Source organism: Anopheles bellator, chromosome 1 (genome assembly GCF_943735745.2).
Source record: "Anopheles bellator chromosome 1, idAnoBellAS_SP24_06.2, whole genome shotgun sequence".
Taxonomy (NCBI): domain Eukaryota; kingdom Metazoa; phylum Arthropoda; class Insecta; order Diptera; family Culicidae; genus Anopheles; species Anopheles bellator.
Window position 1 is genome coordinate 40,214,321 of NC_071285.1, and position 11,210 is coordinate 40,225,530.

The 11,210-nt window shown below is 51.7% G+C and overlaps 1 protein-coding gene across 1 annotated transcript; it reads right to left on the bottom strand.

Moving 5' to 3' along the window:
* Positions 1-175: 175 nt before the first annotated feature.
* LOC131208301 (semaphorin-1A) lies at positions 176-10,294 on the bottom strand. Its single transcript, XM_058200985.1, has 6 exons — positions 10,165-10,294; positions 5,788-6,534; positions 4,653-5,702; positions 3,580-3,748; positions 3,256-3,505; positions 176-2,322 (listed from the first exon to the last, which is right to left on the bottom strand). The coding sequence occupies exons 1-6, from the start codon at positions 10,286-10,288 to the stop codon at positions 2,293-2,295; spliced, it is 2,370 nt and encodes a 789-aa protein (XP_058056968.1). The 5' UTR covers positions 10,289-10,294; the 3' UTR covers positions 176-2,292.
* Positions 10,295-11,210: the final 916 nt, after the last annotated feature.

Below are 11,210 nucleotides of genomic sequence, written 5' to 3' on the forward strand. Positions count from 1 at the left end.
ACCGAGTCTTGAACGTCCCCGATACGTCCGAAAATTCGGGATTCTGTGATGGCCCAACGCGAACCAACCCAAGGGCGAAAAGTGCATTCAGTGCACTCACTCTGAGGAAGAGAGTTGTTTACACTTTTCTCGGCTTTTCATTCTCTTTATTTTATTTTATTAAATCGAATATATACAATTCATCGTCGGGATGGCGCGCCTCCCGTGTATATAGTAATCTATAGTAATTGTTCCTAAGCTCTGTATTGTACGTTCGCATACCGTTCGCCCTAACGCCTAACGTTCGCCCTAACACTCACTTTCGCTAAGCATTATAATCCACTACGTTACAGGCGTCTTTTACACGCCCTTCGTTTGTTTTTTGAGGCACACCCAATCAGATCAATTCGTCCTTTAGGCGCTTGTCACTAGCTTATTTACCTTGCTTAAAAAGGCCACGATCGATACCAGTTTGTCGGATCGACCTTTCGTTTACCACCCAACTCTAATTCGATTCGTGATCTGTCGATCATTTTCGATCGTGGCGCTCCTATGCTACGCTTACGCTAATAAAGTTAAAATAGCAAACAGAATAAAAATACAACAAACCGGACGAGCACCCTCTGCCACCGGGGCGCGTCCGTCCGTCCCTCGAGGTCCCACCGCGGGATACAAGAAACAAAATCGCAAAATAATTAAAATACTCATTTTTATCACATTGTTTCGCCTCGTTTCTCGCTTAAGCTTAGAAGAAAAAAAACGGTTTCTTAAAACTGCGCCCCAGACGACGCTGGGGCGTTAAAATATTGCTCCATTTCGATCCATAAGTTCCGAGTTCTTCTGCGTTCTTCGTGCCGGCACTCTACACTCTATAGCACAATAGTATCATCGATTGTTTCGTTGATCGTTAAAAAAAACACAAATTAATACCGTGATAACGCTATTCTGAATCGTCGGGCCTTGATCGTAGTAAAATAAGGTGGGACATATATATAACTGAACTTTTCCGTTTAAAATGTCAATTCGTTAAAACATTGCAGTTGGTTTCGCTAGCTTCGTTATCCAAAGCACACGGTCGAGAGAGTATTGGTCGGTTTGTGGACGGCCTTGTTTTGTTCGACAGAAGATTCTTGGGCGTTGGGGGGCCCCTTGCGGTGCTCCATTTCTTATGGGCGTAAGGCTAACGATTCTATATCTATATTACATCTAAGTTCCAAGTTCCTAGCCTAGCGGATTGGTCAGCGGATGTCACGGGGAAAGAGAAACACATTTCGAAATATTTACCTAAAACTCTCCGTTTCGCGATCTCCCATTCACTCACTCACTCTCTCTCTTTTCGTCTCCCTATATACAATATCCTCTATTTCTCTATCTCATCATCGTAAATGGATGTCATTAATGTAATGAAAAATAAAAGATCAATTCGATGATTGCTTCGTCAATCGGGGTACGCGCCTAGAGATGGTCACTTACGGTTGGAAGCTCATTTGAACGTTTCATGTGTCGATTTTTAACGCTACAACGAGATCCTCTCCATCCTCGAGGTGTTCTTTTTTTCGCAGTTACACTTAATTCATTACCCTACGTACGAGCTGGGCTCGCTTTTTTATTGGAACGCATAAGTTTATGACGGACACGGCGAGGAAGAAATAACCGGCCCCGGTCCCTATTATCTTCACTCCAATGATCGTGGCGCATTCTATTCGAGCGATCATCTGTTTCGTTAGCAACCACCATTTAATCGAATCGTCTCTAAACGTACATCGTTCCTTCACGACTCTTCTGGTCGAACTAAGGCGATCGTCCTGCAGTTCGGCGGCACATTGTAAGGCGTCTCCGGTTGCTCTCTGTCACTGATTTCTCTACCAATGTACTCCTCGATCATCGTCCACCGTAACAGAGGTCAGTGCCGACCGAACGCGGCATCGGAAAATATCTAGGGCAGGCCACCGTAAGGTTTGTGCTAGGCACACAGTCTCACTCTCGTGTCACTAACCGTAACCAGCTTAACATTGTTTCTCTATCGATCGTATCGTGGTTTGATGGGTTTTCGTTCTTCTTTATCTGCCTCTTTTATTTCATTGGGCATTGGGCGATGTTATGTCGTGTCCCTGTGTTGATGTACCACCCACTTCTCCTCTTCTCTCCTCCGCCGGTGATCTCTGTATCCCCTTTCTTCGCGTCACTCTACACACTGCCGTTCCGGCTTCCCTAGAGCATGCCGTGCGGAGCAAGGGGACCGGAAAATGGCAACAACAATTGGTACCTCCTTTTCGGAGGGGCGATTCGTTCGGTTTCGATGGTGGCCATTTTCTACGGCTTAAACGTCTTCAAGTGGCGCGTCTGCTGGTGGTGGTGTATGTAACGGGATGGAGAAACAAAACGATGGGATTTGTAAAAAAAATGGTGGACTCATAGGCTCTTGTCATGCATCCTCTGGCCGCATCATTATTATTGCACGTGGGACAAACCACCACAGTAGTGAAGGCAATCCGAAAGAGAGCATCGTGGGCCATTAGTTGCAGGGCATTACAGAATCCTCTCCTCAGTCGGCACAAGGAAGAAGAAAGTGCTGATACCGATCGGACGGAGGGCACATAAAAAGCGTAAGGATGAAGCACAGTTAGCAAACACCGCTACCTTTCGGGCACGTGATCCTCGATCGGCAAGGAAAAAAAACGCGTTATCCAACTGAAGGCGGAAAGGCCAAGGTTCATGCATTCGGGTTTGAGGCAGATAGAATCAGGGGATTTGCGGAAGTTTAAGCAGTACGGAAGAAGAGTGCAGAAAGACACTGCAGGATTCCGTCCGAATAACCGATTGCAATTCTGTTCTGTTCGACAACACAACATTCCATTTTCGATCGTGAATCGTGCGGTGCCGATTCTCTTACAGTTAAAGTACAACACGTACAGCTTATGTGTGTGTTTGTTAAAGACGCGTAACAACAAGTACCAACCACCAGAAAAAGCGCCAGGATTTGTTCCGTTTAGCAGTGTAGAGATTACGCACCGAAATAGTGGCCGATTCGCTGGTTCTGCTCAGCAGAACCCCGGCAGGAAGAGAGAGCGAGCGAGAGAGAAAGAGAGAGGGTGGGACAGATATGAGAGACCCGGACCAACAACCCAACACCCCGCCCCTGGGGGGGGGCTCTCCGCTGCCGGCAGCGGATCGTGCCACGCGCTTACGCACTCAGACGGGCGGTGGCACCGACGACACGAGACGGTCGGTTTTGTGTTTTAACCCGCAACCGAATCATATGTACGTCTTCTTCACCTTCTGCAGTGTGCCCATCCCTTTGCTGATGTCCTTCTCGAGGTTTTCGGTCGAGTTTTTGCACTCCACGCTCCGATCCTTGTAGTCAAAGTCGATATTGTCCTTGCAGTTATTCTGATGGTGCTGCTGGAGCTGCTGAACGATCGCTTGCTGCTGCGTGTGGTACTGGTTTGTGGTGTTCATCAGCAGATTGACGTCCTTACCGCTCGTGCGGTTCTGCGACAGCGCGCTCAAACTCTTCCCATTGTGCCTGTGGATTTGTGGACAGAAGACCCGAAGTTAGAGACCTGGAATTTGCAAACTCGAACAACTCGTGTCACTTACCAGTTCAACTGATTGCGGTGCTCGCATCCGGGGAGAGACTTTTTTATGATACTGTGCCGGGTAAGCATACAGCCGACCAGTATGCCGATCACCAGTATGATCAAGGAGGCCACCAAATAGATGGCCCAGTTGATCGACGCTATCTGCACGTTCTCTTTCACAAAGGTATCTGCGCGTGGGGACATAAAACTCAATTAATAAACCGATTCACGAAACACGCGCAGTAGGCTACATTGCACCGGTTGCACCGGTCTGTATCGTTTGGGGCGCGAATTGGGAGCGCATAAAACGCGAGGTGGGCTCATGACCCAAAAAGAGCGGCGACACCAAACCGCCAAAGAGCGTTTTTTAAACGAATGGGCGGTTTCGTGTTTTGCAAATAAATATTGTGACAGAAAAGCAGAAAAAACGCGTACCGAGTTGTTATTCCGGGCCCCCGGCGCATGAATTAACGAATCGGTTCTACATTTGCATTGCGCGTTGCCAATGGAACGGAAAAACGAAACCAAAGCAACCCTTGCCCAAAGCAGCAACCACGTTCGACATGCAATCGATAGGAAGTTTGTGGCTGAAGCTGCTGAAAAACAAACCGAGGGCGCCGTATTTAACTCGCAAGTGCATAAACGCCACTTTTCTGGCCCGTTGGATCGCTCCCCGACCAAAAGTGGGCCACTCACTCGGGCGGGGGGAGCGAACCACAACAAACCTACGCTGGGCTGCGTTTGCATACAAAACAGGCTCACGGGGCCATTTCGTGTTTGCAAACCACTTCACCGTCGTCGTTGGGGTTTACGGTGGGACACACCGTTTTTCATTCATACCGCGGCCCGAAAAACCGGGCCACAGAGCACGGGGACCTATCCTTCGAGCGCGGTTTAAAGTAGGTAGATGATGAAAGAGAAGGTGTTAAAACCCGGTCCGCACCGCACCCGTTTACCCGCACCCGAAACGAGCTCGAGTTGACAAAAAGTAATTGTAGCAACGGCGCCTCTGGCCGACTTTCATCCGCGCTCTGGCCGGAAAGTGTCACGCCATCAATCATCACCCGATGCCCGATGCTGGCAGACACTTACCCGTCTTGCTGTGGTACTGGTTGACGATCCGGTTCGTCAGATCGTCACCTTCGATCGACGACATCGATATCTCGTTGTCGATGTCCTCCGGCCCGACCGACGCCACCGTGCCGTGGTTCGAGTGGACGATCAGCACGTTCCGCTGGTCGTACGTTTTGTCCGGCTTCTCGACCGCACCCGACCCATCGATCCGCGTGTAGATATCGTTGTCCTCGTACGCGTGCACCGTCGGCTCCTGGTGGTCGTACTTCCGGCAGATCTCGCCGATGCGCTCCCCGTCCAGCCGCTGGTAAAACTGATCGATCGGTGCCCCCGACGCGTGCACTTCGTCGATCGTTTTGCACTCCCGGTTCACGTCATCCCACGCGCAGTACGGATCCTGGAGATCCAAACACTTGCGGCACGTCTTGAATCCATGCTCGTGGCACGTGTGCAGCGGTAGTGAGACGATCTTGCCCGCACTGATCACCACCAGGACCGCGTTGCGCTTCGAGATGGTTAGCTCGTTGATCTTCGTCCCAGGCGGGAATGCCTGCGTTTCGCTGATCACCACCGTCCGTACGTCTTCCGAGCTGTTCGCCGACAGGATGTTCACGAACTTGATCACCTTGCCGTCGTTCGTGCCAACGAAGATCACATCGTACCGGTGGCCATCGAGCGCTTTCACCTGCGTATCGACCGCGATCGCCGTCAGCCGATAGTAGAGGCTGACGCGCGTGAAGACGGGCCTCGAGTGAAGCGATCGCACCGCACTGTCCATCAGGTTGTTGGTCTTCACGAAGTTCACCGACGCTTTCGGAAGCGTGCGGCTATCGTCGACACACTTGCCGGGTCGTGGCTGCGGTACCGCGCTCGGTGGCACCTGCAGCCAGTTGGAGTGCATATCCCGTTGCGCCTTGAACGGTCCCTCGAACGCGTCCAGAATGTCCCGGATGGAGAAGGCGCATACGGCCGACCCGCCGATTGCGTTCTCCGGTGTCGTCATGATCGCGTAGATGATCTTGTTGCGCTCGCCTCCGTACAGTCCACTGATCGCGCCCGTCGTTGCCTCTGTTGGGGAAGAAAACAGGAAGAAACAACAGTCAGTGGTGAGTTGGAGTCGGAGTTGTTGGGCACATCCGGCCACGCTACTTACGGATCTCATCGAAGTAGAACGGGTACTCGCCCGGGATGGAGCAGTTGAGGCGTGCCTTCAGGTACGAGGTCCACCGGTCCTGGAAGGGATACGGACCGCCCTTGTCGTTCTTGCAGACGCGCGCCACGCGCGAGTAGATCGCCTTGCCGCAGTTGATGTACTCGATCGCGACCTCGCGGAAAAAGAACATCACGTAGCCGCCGTACTCGATCGCGTTAACGAAAGCCGGCTGATTCAGCTGCTTGCTGTCGTACTGCTCCGTGCGCTGCGTCTCGCGGTAGATCAGCGCATCGGCCCCGGAAAAGTCGGCCACCGTCGCCGAGTACAGCTGTCCGTCGCCCGTGTACACGTAGGTGCTGTTATGCTGCGGATTGTACGGACAGCGTCCTTGCGCTTCCAACTCATTATTGTCGAACACGACCGTCCCGTTGCCGGGCAGCACGTTGTAGTACCGACAGAGCGGTTTGTACGAGTTCGTGCCACAGATCATGATCCGGTTGCCGCCGACTCGTGCAAACACTCGGATGTAGTTCTGGCAGTCGGGGTCCTGCTTGCCCTTCAGCGTGCACAGCTCCCGGTGCGCGTCCGAAGATGGCCACGAGATGCGCTGCCCGCTAATCTCCACCAGCTGATCGATCGAAATGTTGTACACGGCGTTACGCGCCCCGATCAGCAGCGTGTTCTCGTTCTGATCCAGCAGCTTGAAATGATCGCTGTTGTTGCCGAAAAATGACGGCACTGTCGCATCTGCAAAAAAGGATCAAAAAAGAAGTGTCAGAAACATTGATAGAGGGGTTAACGGGGCAGAAAAATAGGGAAATCATTCGGAAAAGTCACAAAAAGTAAAACGATTAAAATAACCGTTGACACTAAAAGTTAACGATTAATACGACCCCGAAATGGGACCGTAACAATAAATCAAAGAGATAAATGAAAATGGGCGCAACCTGATCGGGCACATAAATTGGACGAAACAAAACCAAGCCCCTACTAAGCCCCCAATAAACGTCGGGTAATAAAACCGCAAATGAGCCACCCGAAAGGGCAAACACGTCATTAGAACACGGTCAGACCGCGGGGGGGTTGGTGCGTTATGATGAGCGACCCCAGCGTGCAATTTCCGGTTCCCATCGGAGTCGGAGCCCACTCCGGAGTCCCGCTGGGATCCCCACTAGATTCCCGCGCGCCAGATTCGGTGTCAAATATCGCCAGTCGTTGCAAAATCCTGCATAGGTCGAATAGGTTAGCTTCACTTCACTGCGAGGCGCATCTTTCGGGTGGGCTTCATTCACCTTTTTCGCGGGCTCTTCGGTCGAATCGGAACGAAATGCGGAGTGAAAAACTGGAAACTAATCGACTAAAAACTGGAAACTGTCCCGATGAATATTCAACGAATCAGGTTCCTCTTCTTCGTTAACGATCCGCGCCGAAGACGCCACACGTATTCGCGGACTGCGATCAGGTGAGGTGATTAGTATTCAAAGTCGCTTCCCTATGGCCAGCTAGCAAATTGAGAAGACCCCGAAAAAGAAAACCCATGCACGGCGGTGGCCCCTCGTGAGATACTACCGAAGCTGATGACATTTGACAAACAAACCGGGCTCGGGGTGTCGTAGCGGATCGTAGCAGCAACAACTTGCCCCGACGATAACGTCGCTGGATGAGCAGATGAGATATGGCCACCGGCTGGCCCCACCATTGGCACATATATTATTTTTACTCGGAGCTCGGACAAATCTCGGACGGGACGGGAGAACGTGTGGTAAGAGGCGCGTCACGCGTCTAATGGGTCACGGTTTTGGTTACGGCCCGCTAGAGAGGTGAAAGTAGAAAGGAGCCAGGCACCCGGGAACACCCTTGGTGTTTCTATGCTAAATCCGGGGCCGATCTTCGAGACAGCGTCACCATCCACAGCATCCACGGGGTTGGTGTCACGTGACCCACTTTGCGCGGTGCCCGGTGCCGTAGCATAACCGACGTCCCGGGCTTTTTCTCATGTCTGGAGGTGTGGTGTTCCTGTCATTCCCCATGCCGATTCTTTCGCCCGATTATCGTTATGGTCTGCGGACTGCTGCTTGGGGTTTAACTGAGACAAAGATGACTGATAGACATCGCCCCACGATATCGCGGTTCTGAAGTCGAAGAAGTGGAATGAAACGCACACAATTCCAAGCCAGAAACAGAACGCTAATGAGGCCACGGCGCATTACACGATGCCAAGATGAAGGGGCTCGGGTTAATCACGGCTGCCGTGTATGTGTCCCGGGAGTGGTCATAAAATTGCGTCATGTTCTGCTGCTGCTGCGAGTTCCGTTAGGAGGTCCATTTCATAGCTCAGATCTCTGTTCTACATTCGAGGTTGTGGGTGATTTTTTGCTTCTCTATCGTGCTACGCCGTTACTTCCGGGACTGCGTATCTTTATCGCATCACGAACCTGTGTCGCTATCATGCCTATCATATCGCGGCTCAGTTTCGCAAGCCTTCCACTTCGGTGCAATGACACACAGAGACCGAAGGCCTCGAGTATGTTTACACCTTTCGCATTGCAAAAGCGGCCAACACACTCCGGCTCCGAGGCGCTCGAGAGTTCGACAATCTCTATCTTATCCGCCACAGCCCAGCCAGGCGCCCCGAGTGGCGTCTTGGGCTGAAGATGTTTTCCTTTCGCACCTGCGACCGCGGGTTTAAGCAAATAGACAAACATTGGCCACCCCAATCGCCATCACCGCAGGGACACAATCGGTCACGGTTGATCTGACTCGGAGCTCTCGAAGCGCCTTTCGGAATGGAAATGGACCCCCGGCTGCGCCGTTTACGACACTATAAAACGCCGAAATGTGAGTGCTAAGGGATGTCCCTGGCGCTCTCCGTGTCAAGTGCGGTACCATCAAGCGAGTGATCTCGAGAGACCGCAGCCCAACTTCTACTGCTCGACGACTGTGGGGCCGATTGTGTCATTGTACATGTGCCCCGTCGGCGAAGAATTGCTTAATGGCGCCCGTCCAACCCGTTCCTCAAGCCACGACCACCACGTGGCACTGCGCGCCATTTTGCCAATGTTTAGCGCGATCGTAACGTTTGGTAAGAAAATATCCACGCCCGGGAAACGGCCACTTCTCGTGTAAACAAAAATGCGAGAAGAACATCGGGACCCACGGGGGCGGGCGGGCGTCCATTATGTTGCGTCTTATGTTTTGTAAGGTTCGTGCGGACACCGCGCCGCGATGTGTTGTCTAAATAATGCAATGGTGCGATGGTTGGCGGCTGCGGAACGTGGCGCTTTTTATGTTTTGCCACCAGAAAGAGGGCGCCGTAGCGTCCACTCTGTTGTTGTTGTCTGGATGAGCGGGAAGCCATTTTTTTAACCGAATTCCACGGTCCCGGATTGTGGGCGATAATCAAAGTTCGAACTCTGACGTACTCTGGGCCATCGCGGAAGTAAATATTTACTACACCCAACAACGTTTGGTAGTAAACAATCGTTGAAAGTGGAAAGTGACGTCCATCACAATAACATGGAGCGTGTTGCGACAGGGCTAAGAAGGACCCTGCGAACTGATTGCATGATCTCGCGTCTTCTGCAGGTCATTAGCATGCGTAACGGGTCGGGAATCGATGCGACACCACTCCGGATTGTCACTTTTTTTTGGGCGAGAGGCCCAGCATATTTTGGCCATGGTCCGTTAGGTCGTGCCGGAACAACACGCAAGCCGTCGATTGTTTTAGACCGACCAACAAACAACCATTAGTTCCATACCGTGCACGCTTCGTCCTCGTGATGGCGTGCGTGTGGGGCGCGTGTGAATTTTATGTGGTCACGCGAACACCGAAATTACACTAATTACAGTGACGCCAACATTTTGACGGTGCACCACGTGCACCGTATGGGGCTGCATTTCCACAACCCTTCCATCTAACACGGTGAAGCCTTGAACGATCGATACAAATTAACCCATCGTCGTAAAGGAGTGCTTCCGAATCGATACTCCGGTCCTTGGGGAACGCGGAAATCAATCTCCCTGCACGCGAGGGCGGCTCCCGGTTTCAGTTTTACAATTCAAATTCTGCTCGCTCCCCTAACACGATATTCGATACGCCTAGGGCGATGGGACAGCTGGGCGACATCGGTCCCCACCGTTCGTTCTAATTCGCTTTGACGCCAATTAATTAAAATTATTTGAAACCAAACAAACGTCGGCCGCCGGTGACGCTGACAGGTAGAGGTCAGCGATGCGGTATTAGTTACCGTTGGGCTGATGTGGCCATAAATTGACAGGTCTCCGCCGTGGTCCTACAACGAGTCGTAAATATAGAGAAGAGAAACCGAACCGAAAACGGAGCGGAGGTTCACATTTGTCACCCGGCAGGCAACTTACCGTATGGGATGCGTAGCTTACTCTGGACATCTGGCACCCAGCTGTCAACGAGCGCGATGTACTGACTGATGACGAGGATCGCCGGCAGGACCAACCCCCCGAACTGGCTCATCAGGTGCACCATCGTTGGCTGCGTTTGTCTGCTGCTGGTTCTTCTTCGTTGCACTTCACTGACACTTAGCGAACTCCGCTGTAGCATTGTGTGGACCCCGGGGAGGGCACTTGTGTTGCTTCACCTGCTGCAAAGTTTGAGGTTCGTCCACTATCTGGCAGGGTTAGGACCCCGTTTGCGGTTAACGGTGGGTGCCTTCACGACTTTACACTCATGTTCCTTTGGCCGGCTGTTGCAAAGGTGTTCACTTTAACCACCGGTTCCCGATTCTACTCGCTTCGTCACGAACACGATCATTAATTAACATCCAATCGCACGGAACACTACCGACCGGCACTTTAGTGTGGGCCGTGTCATAACCGTGTCTGCGTCACCATCTCGTCGTCGTCGTCGTAATCTGAAACGGGAGGGAAACAATTTACACAAAAACCGATTAGTGACCGGTGGCCTGTTAGAAACCTGTCAGCCGACACCGAGACCCCCGAGAGGTTTCATTTCGAATCATTTTTCGACTCCACCGTACAGTAGCGGCCAGTATTTTGCTACATGCCAGTGGAATGTGGAACTATTAGAGGGTCGACCGCCTAGAGCACTCTGAAGGTGCAGAATTTAGGAGTTGTCAAGAGAGTTAAATCAACGTAGCCGAGGGTCAGTAATTGGTGTTTCGATTTTGATACAGATCAGCGGGCGCCCGTGAGAATACATGACTGCCGTGACATAAGCCGAGAATAATGGAAGCAAATGGACCTCACCCAGAAGCTAGGACATCTTGCTAAGCCGATTAGACGGCAGTGGAATGCTCGACGATGCTCGGAAACGCTGCAAGCCTTCCTTAGGCGATTATAAACTGCAATCACTGTCCGAGTCACAAAGCTGACCAACAAATAGTACATAAACAATCAACCAACAAACCCTACAGGATCTAAAAAGATGA

What these genes read in the sequence shown, in the direction of transcription:
- LOC131208301 (XM_058200985.1), bottom strand. Translation starts at nt 10,288, where the DNA reads ATGGTGCACCTGATGAGCCAGTTCGGGGGGTTGGTCCTGCCGGCGATC. An exon ending in GTTCTACTTCGATGAGATCC is followed by an intron (nt 5,703 to 5,787) that starts GTAAGTAGCGTG and finishes CTTCCCCAACAG; the next exon opens with AGGCAACGACGGGCGCGATC. An exon ending in CACCGCAATCAGTTGAACTG is followed by an intron (nt 3,506 to 3,579) that starts GTAAGTGACACG and finishes ACAAATCCACAG; the next exon opens with GCACAATGGGAAGAGTTTGA.